A 17,643-nucleotide genomic window follows, 5' to 3' on the forward strand; every position below is an offset into this window, starting at 1 on the left:
GCCTGCATTCTAGAAAAAGGTTGCATTCTAAAAAAGGGTTTAATACAAGTCTACAGATAGCTACATAGAAGGGTGTGAGCTTCCTTCAGTTCCTGGAACATCATTTCCATTTCCTCTACTAGTATGCCTTTTTTTTTTTTTTTTTTTTTAATGCGGTACGCGGGCCTCTCACTGTTGTGGCCTCTCCCGTTGCGGAGCACAGGCTCCGGACGCGCAGGCTCAGCGGCCATGGCTCACGGGCCCAGCCGCTCCGCGGCATGTGGGATCTTCCCGGACCGGGGCACGAACCCGTGTCCCCTGCATCGGCAGGCGGACTCCCAACCACTGCGCCACCAGGGAAGCCCTAGTATGCCATTTTTAAGAGTGAAGATGAAAATTGGTTAGAGACCATTTTTCTACGGCACACATTAAATTGTTTTAAGAAAGAAGGCGCAAGGAGGAGAGAGTCAGTATATATTTCATGTCTCCACATTAATACCTCCCTGGACCCAGTTCCTGGTGGCTCAACGCTGATCTGGCTGCTAATGGCAAGAATAGTCCCCACAGATGTATTTTTCGCATAGAATTGTCCATATACACAAGCATTAATTGTGCACATTATATAAAAAGATAGTAGTGTTACCTTTACAGTGGGGGCGGGGTAGGGGGAACATGCATCCTAGTGGATAACATCCCGTTCCAGATGTCAAATTGACTGCAGGAGGTGAGAGAAATGCTGACTTTTCCAACCAAATACTACCTCTTACTGCAAGTGCACACTCCTCACAGCTCCTACAAATCTTAGGTGTCTATTTCTGGGATACCAGCTACACTGCTTTCCTGTTTCACAGCCTATAAAGGCAGCAAGCCTTGCATGAGCTCCCTTTGTCACTGTTTGTTTTTTTTTTTTTTTCCCCACCTTTGAGGCTTCCACTCTTATAGAAGCAGACATTGTATAAATTGAAGGGAATTTTTTATGTACTTAGACTGTTTGGTGCATGTTTTCTAATGCATAATCCATCATCATCATAAGAAGCAAAGATTGTCTCTTCAAGATAACAAGTTAAAAATGGAGAGACAAAAAAGGTGCAGTGACTTGTTTACCCTCATTCCAAGAATCAGTGGTGACAACAGAGGGGGTAAGAAAAACAGACTTGCTTCCCGGGCTAATGCCTTAAACCTCACGATCCCTTTTTACATTGATAGTAGTATCACCCTTTTTTTCTGTCCTTTTCTTCTATTTTGAAAACTGATTCCATATACCCCCTGAGTACTGTAGAATGGCAACAAGACTAGGACGGTGGTTTTCACACAACTTTTAACAATAAAATATTGTTTTTCAAGCTAACCTTTCTTGAAAGACCAAAAACAATGAAAACACGCAATGAGCTGCTCTAGCCGGAAAGTAATAGTGTGGTATCTCAGAGGAATCCCAGGGACTCCTTCATCTGGGGCCCCCAGTGGGCTTCGAGAATCTGTGACTTCCCTCCAGTTATCTGCAGTGTCAGGGAGAAGTTGGGGAAGGAGACCACACTTCCCATCCATCTCAAAGAATCCGTGATCCCAGAAGGATCTAGGGCGCCTACCTTTCTGTTCAGCATGAGACTCATGATCATCCCCACTTGTTGCAGTTTATTAATGGGCTTCTGAATCAAACCCCAGTGGTTTCGTTGAGGTCATAATGGCTGTGCTACACTTTTGACTGTAAGTTCCAGAGGATCGGATTTAATAGCCCAAACAAGGATTTCTGTTAATATAGTGAAGGAAGGGATAAGCTTATTCAATAAGCCACCGTATTACTCTGGAACCTCCAACACTTACCAAACCCCTCCGAATCACCTCATTTCTCAATAAAATTATAATGTTATTCATGTATTTACTTGCTCATTTATTCATTCGATTAATATGTATGGAAGCCCTATTTATCAGGGGTTGTAGCAGTGAATTAGACAGATATGGCTTCTGCCTTCAGGAAGCTTACAGTCCAGTGAATTAATATACAATTATATTCACTGATCACACAATAGATGCTATATGATTCGTTTGGCACGTTGCATGTATTATCTCATTTAATTTTAATGACAGTAAGGTAGGTAACCATTATTATCTTTACATTTTTAGTTAAGGAGACAGTAGAGTACTTGCTGAACGGGGTGGTAATTTAGATTCCAGGTCATCTGCCTCTAGACTGTGAATTTATAACCAATAGTCTCCTTTAGGAGCATGTAAAAGTAAATATTAGAAGACCTTTTGGAACATAGCCCACTTTGCTTGTACCTTTAACCATAACAGTGGACCTGCCTATCCAAATACCTAACCAAATGTTTCTAGTCCAAGAAATGTTCCTTGTTTGTCAGGCTATCCTGGGAGGTGCCTTTTAAAATGTTCAGCAGAAAAGGCAGGCACTCATCAGCCTCAGTAGGACTTCATTTCTAAGTGGCGTAATTAAAATTAGAACAAGAGACTTAATAGTAATTGTGCACAGTCACCCACAGCTATTACATAGTGTGGAAGGGCTAGCTGTAAATTCAACCAGAAAACACACCTTAAACAATCTCTCTTTCATCTAAGAAAACATTATCACTGGAGAGTAATACCTTATCACTGGAAAAACATTATTACCGGAGAGACTCATTAGTGACTTGAAATTGGGATTATCTGGCTTTGTTTTGTGTCCGTGGTTATGTAGCGTTGTTGAGACAATACAATAGATGCTGAGAAAATCAAAGGGATGGTCAATGGTAGAAACAAAGACTTCCTCCAATGTGTAAAGGAGGCAAGTGAACGTCACTAAACGAGAGCACCTGAGCATTGTGCATGGGGACTTGAGATCACTCCAGCTCCTCCCAAGGCAGCTTTCCTGGATCTCAGAGTTGGGTTGTTCTCCATGGAATAAATGGATGATATAAATAAAGAATGTGCAAAATTACAAGAAGGTGGCCTTTCTGGCCTGGAGTCTAAGAGTAAAAAATGTTAAAGCAAAAAGGAGGGAAATGAATACCTGAGTGCTAACCGAAAGGATGCAGTTTGCCCATGGCTTCAGTGATGCCAAAAGGGTGAGCTAAGAAAACACACTGCGTTCTCTGATGAAATCCCTGATCCTCATTGAAAAGAATGGTTCTGAGCTTACTAGTCTCTAGCAGTTAGGTCTACCAGGTCCAAGCAATCTCCAGCTCTTATCTGTCATAACTCATTCCTAAACACTAAAACCCTTGAGGCATTCTTTTTTTTAATGGATAAAAAAAGAGCCGCAGTTGACTCTACACAAAAGTTGCCCATGAAATCCTTGGGTCATCCTTGTTTTGATTTTTGTGTATTTGTATTCCTCTTGGTATGGATGGCATGAACTTTTCAATTTGCAAAAAGATTTAATCAACAGTAAATGTTTTAAATCAGATTAATACACAAATACTTTAAGAGCTATGTATTTATTCTGTCCTGCTCGGTACATTTCTTCTTGTTTCTGAAGGGCAATGCAAAGCCATAGATGCTCTAATGAATTCTTTGAAACGGGCAGGTGTGTTAAGGGTTAATAGTGATGAATGTTTATCTTAAAAATCTCAGGGTCTTCCTCAGAATTTTCCCCCTTCTCCTTGATACATCAAAAGTGGGAAATTATCTATGAGACTATTTGTCTGTGTTTTCAGGACAGCACATTTACATACGAGGCAATCAATATAAGCAAGCCCACGTCTTCCAAGAATCCTTAATTACACGTCTAAGAATGCATATGTATTGACATGTAATACTTGTGTTTCTGCAGAGTCCCCTCCACCCTTTTGAGTTGACATGTGCTAAGACTCTCTGAAAGCAGTAAAATCAAGAGTGTAACAGGCAAATGTACGAGTTGTTAAATGTGATGGCAAAGTAAAAAAAAAATTTAAGCTTCAGTCAGTACGATCAGTAAAATAAAAAAAATAAAAAGACAGCCGGCAAACTGTCTATCATGTGATGAAATCTGACAGTAGGGATTATGGCTTTGATGGACCAGAACAGCTAATAGAAGAAGCTGACATTTTTGAAACCCTGCTAATTAAGGGTTCCTTCCTTAATATTAAAATAAAGTCTTTGTCTGGGTTTTATGGTTGGAGAATCAGGTGTTTTCATTAATATATGCCAGTCAGTCTTAATAAGCTTGGAGGGCAGAGGAAGTTATTATTGAGTGACCTTCTACAAAATAAGCATGTTGCTAAGGGCTCTAACCCTGCCCCGTTCAGACTGATGAATCTCATTTCCAATGCAAAAGCTTCACAAGAAATCCAAGTATTCTCTGTGCAATCACGGAAAATAATCCTTGTGTCTCTTGTAATGTCCAGAATTGCCACTTACTACACTACTACTGTACAATGAATATTACAATACATATTATGTTTCTAGCACAATTGTCTACATTTCTGAATTGCCCAGAATAGAAAAATTTATTGTGAAGACACTTGTATTGAAAAGTCAGCTCATTTTAATACTTTTCAAATAGTCATCTACTCTGTTCATGAATTATAATGCTTAGAATACATCTGACGATACTAGCTTTGAAAAAGAGATATGTCTATATTATTATATATTCATTTTCAAATCGATTTCAAACAGATTTTACACCATTCATTGAAATTCATTGAAATGATAAATTCACAGTTGGATTTTGATTGACTCTTAATCCAATTTCACTTTTGATAAGTTTTCACCCCTCTGTTCCCACCCACCCCCAACCTTTCTCAACCAAGATATTTTTTGTTCTTCTGTTGGTTTTTTAACACAAAACTGAGGGGATGTGGTGAAACTGATGGGGTATGGTATTGAAGGTTTTGGTGACTATATGGAAAGCTTGTCAATGGATTGGCAAATTGAGTTAAGGTCAGTAAAGCGCCACACTACGGGGGATTTCTCTGGCTAATTTCCAATGTACTGGTGCCTACCTTCTGAAAGTCATGTTTATTACAACTGGCTGCTGATTCACAACCTAGAGCAAATCTCTGAAAGAGTTTTTCAGTTACTGAGTCATTACCACCGTCTCTAGATGACATGGAAGTGTGCATGGAGGGTTTGTGGTGCTGGAGTTTTGTGGTTGCCCAGCATTAGCTACCTTCTCACCTTGAGTTCTTTCTGCCTGTCCTAGGAAGAGAAGTTGGCTAACATCTTTGTTGCTGGACGCAAGGTCAGGTAGAAAGACAACAAACCTACTAAAGTCTCTTTGGAGAAGGAAGGAGCTAGATTAAAAATTGCAGCATGCACCATGGGTTTGGTGCTCACCTATGGGAAACAAAAAACCATCCAAGTGAGATGAGAGTCTTAGATCCAGGGCTTCAATATGTGGGGCAAGTAGTTAATTCAAAGTGTGGCAATTATCTCCGCCTACATCTACGGGAAAAAAATAGTCTCTGAGACACAGGCCTGTGAAGAAAAACAAGATATGACTTTTCTTGTAAGTGATTTATTAAAACCGTTCTTCACTGTTTTAAAAGTATTTAAAAAGTATTTTAAAATATTTAATGAACACTATCATAGATCCATCTCCTTAGGGCCAAAATGAATCACCTAGTGTTTATTGAGCCTCTACCCAATGCCTTCCCAATGACCTAGGTTTAACCTAAGAATAGTGCAGCACGATACCCCTGCCCTATAAGCTCCAGTGTAGTTAGAACGCTGTTGTGTCTTGGATTGCCCCCATCTTTTCAGCAAAGCCACCTGTCCCTTCTCATTCTCTCTGTGTGAAGCCAGCATGGGAGTCGCTCTCCCAGACACTTTGGGTTCACGGCCACCTCTGGACCCATCCACACCAGGGCTCCTAACCAAAATGTGGAGAGAGCAAATGATTGATAGATATTTGGTTGACTAAAGTCTTTTAAATAGTAGATTAAATCTAAAAATTCAGGCCTTTTATTCCAAAGCCGTTCCTCTATTCCTTTTTTTTTTTTTTTCTTGCACCTCTCCCCTTTAATATCGTCTTCATGGTATCCTTCTACTTCCTGTTCTGCTACTCCAGGGATTCTACGGTTCTAGGGCAGCACTGTCCAATAGAAGTATATTGCAAACTATGTATGGAATTTTAAATTTTCTAGTAGCCACATCATAAAAGTTAAACACAAACAAGTACGATTAATTTTAATAATATATTTTATTCTAACATACCCAAAATATTATTTTAATGTGTAATCAATATGATATTTTGCATTCTTTTACTTATTGTACGAAGTCTGAAACCTGGTGTGATTTTCCACCTACAGCACATTCTAATTCAGACTAGCCCCATTCCAGGTGCTCAGTAACCACCTGTGGCCACTATATTAGACAGTACGGCTTTAGAGAATATTTACGGTTAAAGAGCTGGGGTGTCCGAACCCCAGACATACAATGCCAAATTATATGACTGTTATCAGAGTATTTTTCTGGTGAGACAGAACATAGAATTTATCAGATTTCCAAAAGGGCTGTTCTTCCCACTGCCACCAGACTCCCGCCCCCAGTAACTTAAGAAACACAGCCTTGCTTTTAGCCTCTGGAACGACTCTGTCTTTTGGCTCATTTTCTCTACTTGCCAGTTCTATTTACACTCCCTATTCTAAGAAGACTCTCAGACTGTTACTAAACAGTTGTGAATTTAACTTATTCCTTTAAAATAGCACCTAGAGAGTGCTCAGAGTATTGACTTGCTTCATAGTAAAGAACCTCAAAGGGCTTCCCTGGTGGCACAGTGGTTGAGAGTCTGCCTGCCGATGCAGGGGACACGGGTTCGTGCCCCGGTCCGGAAAGATACCACGTGCTGTGGAGCGGCTAGGCCTTGAGCCATGGCCGCTGAGCCTGCGCGTCCGGAGCCTGTGCTCCGCAACGGGAGAGGCCACAACAGTGAGAGGCCCGCGTATTGCAAAAAAAACCCCACTAAAACAAACAAACAAAAAAAGAACCTCAAATACTACCACAGCTGGTAGTTATAACAGCCAAAATAAAAGAGAAGTGTATTCGCCTTTCTACTTATGGTAATTCACTAGGAATAAGTTAGACACTAGACCCACCGTGCCCACATGGCATGCAGGAACTTCCCAAGATGCGCTAAAACATATCAACAGGGAAGGTTCTGGAAGGGTCAGCAATTGCTCACAGCACAGAGAATTTTATTCCTCCTTGTTCTCTTCATTGGGTTATTAACTCCAAAATTAATTTCTTGACATGGGCCAACCACCCACTTTCTACAGTGGCTAAAATATTTTTGTACAGCTTGTGATTTTCTCGGATGAGACTTTTCAAGACCCTTCACGGGATGTGGAGGAGGAGAACCATTTGTTTCAAATACAGAAACTATGGCGTTAACAGAGCGCTTCAATCTGAAAAAACAAGATGTCAGTTGAACATGAGCCTTCTTTTATTTTGCTTTCTCTTAAACATAAATTTCTCTTGAGGTGTATAATTGCAGTATCTTTGTTAAGCTTTTCTCGTTTTGCTGGTTTTTGTTTTTCTCTCAACAGCATCGCTTAAGTCTTGTGACTTAGCTCCTGGTGAGGGTTGGTGTTTCTCATCTTCCATCACAGGATAGCCCCTTTAAAAACTATCAGGAATGATTAGTTGTATTATTTGTGTGCATTTTATCAATTACTATTATTTGTGTATAGTATTATTTGTGTGCATTAAACCCCCAAGTTTTAGTCGTATAAACCATATTGTTTTAGCGTGACTAGAAAAAAATTAAATAACCTGTGTAACTTTCAAAAAACAAATGGAAAAGTCAGCCCCATAATTATTATTGTTTTCTGATCCATTTACCTTTATTTAAAATAAAAGGACTGTTCAGAATCAGGGAAAGATTTAAATTTCAATTTAAACTTACAAGCATTTTCTACTTTTTCTTGTTTCCATGACCAAAAAAAGGAAGACAAAATTCACTATGAGAATAACAAAAACAATGAAACAAAAATTGAGATATATTGATACTGAAGCCTAGCTATGCATAACGTGCATCTCAGTGTGTATCCAGTTTTAAATGACAAATCCTGAACCATGTAAAATTTGAGAATAATGGATTAACTATGCCAGTATCAAGTATTTTACGTTGATTGGTCTCCTTACCACCAACGTAATGAAGATGCTTTGAAAGTGAGATCTTACTATTCGTTTGATCTTCAGAAAAGGGAGATTTGACTTCAGTTATTTTTAAGATTGTTAATGCTTCTTTCTTGGCATCGTTTCACTTTTTACTATGATGTAACCTCCAATGGCATCCTTTTTTCCTTCCCAGCACTGTGATAAATACTAAAAAGTTGGCCTTTCCTGCCCTACAGACTACTTTAAAACTTGAAAACTGTAGGAAACTTGTAAAGCAAGGTTTTAAAATGTCGTGATTGAGTCATTTTCACAAATCCCTGGGCTCATTATGTAACGCCCGCTCAGTATTACAGAATTCTGTAAGTTCTTCTTTTACCTGGTGTCTCTTAATGAAAGGAAAAGAATATTGACATACTAAAACTATTCCAAAACCACTGCTTCTGTAACGTGGGGTGATGGAGAAATACCTAAACCATGTTTACAATAAAAAAATGAAATTTTGCAAATAATTTATTTCCTCAACAGAAAAAAATTGGGATGGGGAATACTTCAAACTCTGGATCTGTTTTGTACACAGGCTATTTCTAGCAGTACTTAAATATGCTCAACTGGATCCTGAGTCTCTATAGTGATCCGTCTAACACTTTTGAAAATGTAGCAATCAGTGTTGATTATTGCTTGATCAATTCAACTATTGGTAATGATAGTCATAGAGGCAGACCTGTTCCAAGTAACCACCCGTACGTTTGAATCAGTCTCTGCCACTTGTTCTTTATTTCCTCTTTTGTTCCATTTCTTCAACAGCCTGCCTTTTCCTTTTTCCTCTCTGAGAACTAAGAAATCCACTGGAATTATCTTCTGACACTTCTTAATCAAAGTTCAGAACTGGTTATGCAGTACTCTCTTTGGATACCGAGGTTGCAAATTCTCAAGTCGGGCACTCCAAGGGTTATAGAGAAGCATACAAAAAACAAAATAAGTACTTGGCCTCCCCGATTCCCAAAGGAGTTGCAATGTTTATTTCTGAAGATAAAATAAACACATGGTATGGTATCTTTTAGCTCAAATTCTTCTAAAGGAAGGCTCTGTTAACATATCTGTGAGAAGAGAGTGGATTCGTTTCTTATTTGATGACATTGGAAGGATTTTTCATTCTACCTCATCGTTCTGATATAGAACCTTTCTTTCTTCTTGTTCTACTAATTTATACACGTATTTCTGTAACAGACCCGATGCTTTTATGCATTTTTCTTCAGATAAGTCAGCAAATACATAGAATGAGACAGAGCAGTAAAGAACATCAAGTTTCTGTCAAAACAGTTCATAAATATTCAGTAGAGTTCTGCAATACATAGGAAGTTATGAAGATGGCATTAAGATACCAGTAAATCCTAAGAAAACCTATGCTAATCAAGCTATCACATCTTATTATATTTTATTCTTTTATCACTTTATTATCTCTCAATAATATAAATGTGACCCCCCACCCCCCAAAAAAACCCCTACAAATCCTAATCTGCCGTGGCGAGATAGAATTTCCATCTTATCCTGGGTCAGGATTTTCTAACCGTGATCTCACAGTCTCTTGGTAGATCTGAAAGCCTAACCTGGCAGTTAGGTTTCCAAACCACTCGCCACTAACGCAGTCCTCTCTCAGGCATGACCTTCTATTCAAATACTGCAGGCATTCCCTGTGGGAACGGGGCCTGGCTGCAAAAGGAGTCCTGAAAAAGGGCTTAACTAGTAGCACCCCCCAAGTCCCCTCAGTAATCTAGTGCCCTCCAGAAATCTACAAAAACCCAGCGTCTTCCAAAAGGTTTAAGAAATTCCACCTTAAATGGCAGGTTTGAACGACCTTCTTTACGTGCTAAAAATGAACTTTGTATTATTCCTAAGACTGAAAATATATTGAAAGAAAGAAAGAAACAGGTTTTATCATCTTGCTTTATAAAAGTATCCATCCTCTTAAGTTATTCCAATATAGAGACGACTAGCAACATTGCTGCCTGTTCCTCATTTGTAGCAAACTCTTTCAATCAAAGGAGCACTGAATTCAACGATTTGCACTCCTGGTACATTGCTGTAGTTAAAAAGTATTTGCTCACCACAGGAGGCCAAGCAAAGGCTATTGACATGCTTGCTTGATGTATGAAAAGACAAATTAGTCCCCTATCCTATCTACCAGCAGGGTACAATGACCGGACATGGAAAAGTCAACTCAAACCACTGAATGATATATTTACATTTTTTTCCAGGAAACTTCAGTGTTACCAAATCAACTGTGTCAAGTGTTCAACTTGCATGCAAGCTAATAGAATGTGAGATAAATTTGAGGAAGGCCAGGTGGTTTAGTTGACTGCGTGGGATGGCACTAGTGGCTATGGCTTCTCCTGGAGGAATCTTGGTAGCTTTGAGCGGGGAAAGGCAGAGAGAAAGGAGTTGAAACAAAATGCTGTTTCTGGATACGACTGCTTATTACTCATTGCCTGTCTCCGGCCCCTTATACACTCTCAGCTGTTTTCTAGCACTAAGCAATAAGGGAGAGGAATTTTTATTTTAGAGTCACTCAGCTTCAGTAAAGGTAGACCAAGTGAGCATGGTTGGAAACAGTCATGCTTTTCCTTCTTGTGCTAGGGAAACAATTCAAATTCCCATGGGTCTGTTCCTTAAATTTAATAAACAGAACATGTTATTATTTTTTTTTTTTTGCGGTACGCGGGCCTCTCACTGTCATGGCCTCTCCCGTTGCGGAGCACAGGCTCCGGACACACAGGCTCAGCGGCCATGGCTCACGGGCCCAGCCGCTCCGCGGCATGTGGGATCTTCCCAGACCGGGGCACGAACCTGTGTCTCCTGCATTGGCAGGCGGACTCTCAACCACTGCGCCACCAGGGAAGCCCTGTTAATTTTTTAAAATTACCATATAAAGTGATTGAGTTTGGTTCTCACATGTGCCTTGTTATATAATTTGCACTAACCAGAAGAACACAATATTAAGGGGAAGAAATGCTGTACCTTTCCATTATGTAGATCATAATTGTAGATCAAAGATAGGACCAATAATCAATATAAAATGAAAATTCTCTAAATTTCTACTGTCAGTGATTTGAAGGGATAGTTAAGAAATAATAATTTGGGGGCTTCTCTGATGGTGCAGTGGTTAAGAATCCACCTGCCAGTGCAGGTGAGACGTGTTCGAGCCCTGGTCTGGGAAGATCACACATGCGACGGAGCAAGTAAGCCCGTGTGCCACAGCTACTGAGCCCGCGAGCCACAACTACCAAGCCTGCATGCCATAGCTACTGAAGCCCGCATGCCTAGAGCCCGTGCTCCTCAACAAGAGAAGCCACCGCAATGAGAAGCCCATGCACCACAACAAAGAGTAGCCCCCGCTCACCGCAGCTAGAGAAAGCCCGCGTGCAGCAATGAAGACCCAATGCAGCCCAAAATAAAGAAATAAATTTATTTTAAAAAAAAGAAATAATCATTTTATGAAACTTTGTGAAAATTCAGTTAATGAACAAATGAACTAGCAAACTAACCACAGTTTTGTCATAGATGGGGGAAAAAAGTTATAAAAGATAGCTATATTATTTTTCAAAGTTCCTTGTAAAACCTGCTCTTTCTCAGCATTTATAAAATCCTATGCTCAGTTAAACACAGTTGGTTTCTATATAAGAAGTTATAGCTCTCAATGCATATGGCAAATACTTCTTGGGAATGAGTATATTATTATGGTGCTATATTGTAACTCATCTTAGAGTAGTAAATAATGTTATAATAATAATAATACCAGAAATAATAAAAGGAACCAACCTAAACTTGTCCAAATAAAGCACAGATAAAGCAGATTTTTTAAGCCTAAATATCCATCTTTTATTCATTCAACAAACATTTGTGATAGACCTCCTATGTACAAGACACTAGTCCTAGTTCTTAGTGGGCAAAGATTTTGAAGAGTTGCTAACTGGAGATTTGAGGGTACCTAATTAACTATAGTAATATAGGATTGAAACTCTATATATTTTTTCTACTTCAAGCTCACATGAAGCAATGTCTACTCATCAAGTAAAAAATCCCTGGTCTTGGGCTTCCCTGGTGGTGCAGTGGTTGAAAGTCCGCCTGCCGATGCAGGGGACACGGGTTCGTGCCCCGGTCCGGGAAGATCCCACATGCCGCGGAGCGGCTGGGCCCGTGAGACATGGCCGCTGAGCCTGCGCGTCCGGAGCCTGTGCTCCGCAACGGGAGAGGCCACGACAGTGAGAGGCCCGCGTACCACACACACACAAAAAAAATCCCTGGTCTTAGTTTCTGCAGTCTATTTTGAGGCACAGAATTTAGTGGCAGGTGAGTTCCAAGTCCATCTTACCTAGGCAGCCTTCGTCGGAGAGAGAAGCAAATCACATAAGGGTTTAGTGAGAAAAGAGAGTTAGCCAATAGGGCTTACAGTCTTACTTCTACCACTAAACACCTGGGTAAACTTGAACAAGCATTTTAACTTCTCAGAACTGTGACGTTTTCACCTATTAAATGAGGGGGGTATTAATGGATGTTTTTCAGGTCTCTTCCAGCTCTAAAATCTAATTAAATGAAGTGAAAACACTATGAGAAATGTTGAAAGTGATAGATAAATGTGGTGATGATGATGATGACTCAAGGCCTGTGTATAAGTAGACTTCTGTCTACCCCCATATCTGTTTCAGTTTAGTACACCTGCTTTCGTGCCTTCTTTTGGCCCAAGAGTACATGGCAAAGCATCCTTAGCCCAGGGGATTGCCAGGCTGCCTGCCCTCAGCCTCCTCCCTCCATGGTGCCCAATGTTCTCTCCTGAATAAAAGTGAAGCCACAGGACAGAGGAGTTCAGATGTCCCTGCTCAGCCTCCCTGACTGCAAAGGTGCTACCAGAGAAGTGGTAGGTTGAGTCAAGCAGACTTTAACCAAATACTGGCCTTTTCTATACTCATATTCTTGTTCTGTAAAATCGGGGTCATCATACCAGTTCAAAAGATGGTTATGAGGATTAATCAAAGAAAGCATGAGAAGTATGTATACATCGTGGTAGTAGCTGATAATACTGTTATTGCTGTAGTCAAGGCTCAGAGCATGCATCACTTCTGCTGTACCCACTGCTAATTAAAGAGATGTTCCAAAGAGACCATGCAAACCCTAAGGATTCCTCACCAAAGCTACACAGGAATATACATGCCTGTCATCCATTCTTATCCACCAAACAGCAGCGACAATAGTGCTTATTTCTCACAAGGCAATTTCCTCTGCATGGTTTCACTGGATTTTCGAAATTAGGCTGTGAGGCACGTAACGCAAGGCTTGTTTCCATCCCAGCGCTCAGGCCACTGCGTTGCACCATTCCAAAGTGTGGCGCTCCACGGGGTGCCATTCATGTAGAATACAATGTGAGCGGTACCCCCCAGGGTCCAGTATCGCAGAGCAGCGCTACTGCCACTTTCAGAATAGGAAACAAGCTCACAGAGGTTAAATGAATTGTCCAAGGTCATACAGCAGAGGAGGAAAAGATTCTGATCTCCAAGTCAGTTTATAACTCCAGCTATTCTGTGCTTTCCCCTACGCTGTGTGACCTTTATTACAGTACATACATGAAGACTATGACAGGGTCAAATTCCAGATTACCCCAAAGCCTAATATGGGATGGAGAGGTTGGCACTGAGAATTTGACCCTGTCACAGTCCTCAAGAGACTGAAGGACAAAGTCCTCCCCGTGTCATAGTGTGATGTGGCCCATTGCGATTCAGTCTTGCTCTAGACGCCCTATACACTCAGGACATCATTTTGTGGAGAGGAAGCGCCTGCACATCTAAGTAAATCAGGCTGTGGAGATAGTGGCCTGCTCCTCCTCACCGTATGACTGGCTTACATGAATATTCAAGAACCAACACCCCTACAAAATCGATTGTATCTCCCACCTGTGTTGTCATCTTATCACAATCTGTGCTGTGTGCCAAAGGGCACATTGCAGTGTTAAAGAAAGACTCGGAGTTTGAGAAAAGTGACAGAAATAGTTATTAAAGTGCTGCAATGGGGCTTCCCTGGTGGCGCAGTGGTTGAGAGTCCGCCTGCCGATGCAGGGGACGCGGGTTCGTGCGGCAGAGCGGCTGGGCCCGTGAGCCATGGCCGCTGAGCCTGCGCATCCGGAGGCTCCGCAGCGGGAGAGGCCACAACAGTGAGAGGCCCGCGTACCGCAAAAAAAAAAAAAAGTGCTGCAATTGGACTCCATGCAAAATGAGAGTGACTTCCTCATACTCACTAACCTCCAAACAAAATAACCATCAAGAAATATTAAAACACACATTTTATTAGTTTCATTTAATTTCTTAATTGCTCCAAGTCAGTTTACCCATTTATTGCTGTGTGAAATGCTTAGAGGCAAGGCGCACATTAAAGGGATTATTTCCATGTAATCCCTCCCTCCCAGAGGGTAGGAACCCATCACTTATGAATCCTGATTTACGTACGCTCTGTAACAATATCAAATGGAGGAAATAGTTATTGTGAAATTATAGAGTCAGTAGTTGGGTAATACAGGAGAGCGTAATTTAATAGCAAAGAGAAAGTACCTCATTTTCAGTGAAAGGTATACAAGCCTTTCTCAGGAATAGCTATTAACCAAACTGAATTTAGCCTCCCATTTTTTGGCCTCTACCTCTGTTAATTGATAGATGCTGAAGATGTGTTGACTGTTAAGAGTTTAATCAAATGGTGTCTGGGAGCCGACGTGATCATTTTACCAGGACTTGGAGTTCTGGGGATAATAATTGCTCTGAGTATTCCGCTCACTGTGACAGTATGCCCACCACCAGCCTTCCTTCTTGGCAGGAAAATGAGTGCAGGCAGTCGGGTGGAATTTGGAGGGACGCTGCAAATTACACAGGAAAGGCAGGTGAGGTAGGAAGCGGTTCTAGGTAAATATCCACCAAGAAACCTGTGACAGTCTGAACTTCTGGCAGTTTCTGTAGCACATCATAGCTGGCCTGAGACCATTAAACTCCAGAGGAATGGGAAAGCCATTAGTGACCCGGGAAAGAGCTTTTTCTTGTTCTGTTGCTAACACATCTCTCCCTGCCATTGTACCTGTAACCCAACTACATTATTTTAGGACCATGATTGCTATTCTTGGAAGGAGGTAAGAGTTATAGCATCAGAGGAGTACAGAGGTAAGGCCAGTCCTTACGAGTGTCTTCTGCCCCTCAGACAGCACGTGCCCCAGGCACGGGCCACGCCTGACAGCATTGCAAAAGGCAGTGCTTCCATTCCAGGCTGGCCCTCTTCTGATATTTGATATTCATTCTCTACCTTTAGCGTCAGCCTAATACAAAGCGTATACAAAATAAAACATTTTTTAAAGCCCTCAAGGAGGTTTGTACCATGTATTTTATTAGATTGAAGGCAAAACAAGCTGATACCAGCAGAAAAAAAATGGCTGCTTCAGACCCCAGCGGACCTCTTTTGCATGGAAAATTCTCCATATGATTACGGAGCTAATGAGTAATATTTAATGAAAACATTATGCCTTTGCATATATTTGTAAGCAGCACTTCTTCCACTTAAATTTACATAGAAATAAGCTGATATGTATAAATACACATCCTGGAAATCTGTGTATTTTAAGGAAAATCCTCCTCCGCTATCTCTGGTTGTTTCTATACAAAGCTCAAACTTCTCAATAAGCAAACTGTAGAATTCAGTCAATCATCCGGTTGACACCAAACATGCGAGAATTTGATGATGCGTGGATAAAACAGCTGAACTCAGGCAGACCCATCCACATTTCACAGAGTGGTTTGGCTTTATGCAAACAACAGTGTATGAGGAAAAAACTGGGCTAAACAATTGCTAAATAAATACATGTGGGAAAAAAAACCTTTCTCTTTCAATTTCAAGAATCCTTAAGCGTGTGAGGATAAAGACTAAGGACCAGGATTGTTTCCGGAGGCTTCATAGATTTCCTTTTCTGTTCAGAAGCTGAATCGCAGTGGGGCTAAATTTTTTTTTTTTAACATCTTTATTGGAGTATAATTGCTTTACAATGGTGTGTTAGTTTCTGCTTTATAACAAAGTGAATCAGCTATACATATACATATATCCCCATATCTCCTCCCTCTTGCGTCTCCCTCCCACCCTCCCTATCCCACCCCTCTAGGTGGTCACGGAGCACCGAGCTGACCTCCCTGTGCTATGTGGCTGCTTCCCACCAGCTATCTATGTTACATTTGGTAGTGTATATCTGTCCATGCCACTCTCTCACTTCGTCCCAGCTTCCCCTTCCCCCTCCCCGTGTCCTCAAGTCCATGCTCCAGTAGGTAAATTTGAAAATGAAAGCCTGTGACAGCTTTCTTTCCCACTCTTCTTTCTCTTCGTCCTCTAGGTGGAGCTGACAGGCAGCAGCGTCTTTGACTATGTCCACCCCGGGGACCACGTGGAGATGGCAGAGCAGCTGGGCATGAAGCTCCCGCCCGGGCGGGGTCTCCTCTCGCAGGGCACCGCTGAAGATGCAGCCAGCTCAGCATCTTCCTCTTCCCAGTCAGAAACCCCAGAGCCAGGTGGGACTTGCAATTCCAACATGTGGGTTGGTGGGCAGGACCTTTGCCAATGATTGCGCTTGAGTTGCCAGTGTGAAGAGACTATAAATAGGTCTAATGGTATTTAACAATTCCATGCAGCTTTCTGTCCTGGGCAGTAATTAAGTAAGGAAGAGATTTGAAAATAAGAAGACATTTTAATAAGTATAATCCAGAGATCTGATTTCAGGTGAACAATACATACAGCATGTACCCATTGCTTTAGTTTCTCTTTCAAATTAATGGAGGGAAAAGGTTCAGATTTGGAAAGCCGTCTGCCTTTCATTGTTACCACGGCTAAATGTAATGCATTTATTTATTATTCAGCAAAATTGATGGCAGAGACTTTTTGAATATTAGCTTGTGGAGAATTAAAAGTATTAGGGGCGTGCAGAAATCTTGGTTTGTTTTTTTTTTTTTTTTAAGCATCAGAAGGTACTTGAAAGATGTGAACAGATAAATTAAGGCTAAAAAGAAAACAGAAATGGCTACATTTTAAACTGCCTTTCCACCCTCAGTATTTAATTAGATCAATTGTATAGAGGAATGAACAGAGGTGACATTCCTCATTGGGATTCCTTCCAGGACTCTTATAGACTTTGCATTCAGAATGTTCCCATTTTCATTGTGTTGTACTGATGATAATTTAAGTATTAGGGGAAAATCCATTTATAAATTAAACAAAATGACTTGATATCCATCAGTCCCCTAGTTCATCAAGCTGTTCAAACACAGGGAAGATTGGCTGGTCGGCCTGGGTCTTCCGAGAGCGCTGGTAATTAGATCTGCGAAGGATTTATTCTTTGCTGATTGGGGCTTTAAATTAATTGAAGTTCCACATTTGTGGTTTTGTCCTTTTTGTACTTTTTTAGAGGAGATATTTCATATTCTTGTGTGGTGGAGTGCTTGGCCAAGCAGCAGTGGTTTAAATGTTAATTTTTCTCATGAGAAGTTTAAGATTTTTAATGAATCAAGGCCTGATTTGAAGTGCAAAGTTTTATTTGCTTACTTGGGAAATTATTTTTGCCCTCTAAAGACG

General features: G+C 40.9%; 1 protein-coding gene across 1 annotated transcript in view; it reads left to right on the forward strand.

Moving 5' to 3' along the window:
* Positions 1 to 17,643, forward strand: part of NPAS3 (neuronal PAS domain protein 3) — a 609,463-nt gene that overhangs the window by 463,175 nt on the left and 128,645 nt on the right. Inside the window, exon 5 of the mRNA XM_027111729.1 lies at positions 16,412 to 16,586. Coding sequence (XP_026967530.1) covers positions 16,412 to 16,586 — 175 coding nt within the window. The remainder of the gene's footprint in view (positions 1 to 16,411; positions 16,587 to 17,643) is intronic.

This window comes from Aethalodelphis obliquidens, unplaced genomic scaffold (assembly GCF_003676395.1).
Source record: "Aethalodelphis obliquidens isolate GAN/ISIS:26980383/991018 unplaced genomic scaffold, ASM367639v1 scaffold10, whole genome shotgun sequence".
In the NCBI taxonomy this organism is placed as follows: Eukaryota; Metazoa; Chordata; class Mammalia; order Artiodactyla; family Delphinidae; genus Aethalodelphis; species Aethalodelphis obliquidens.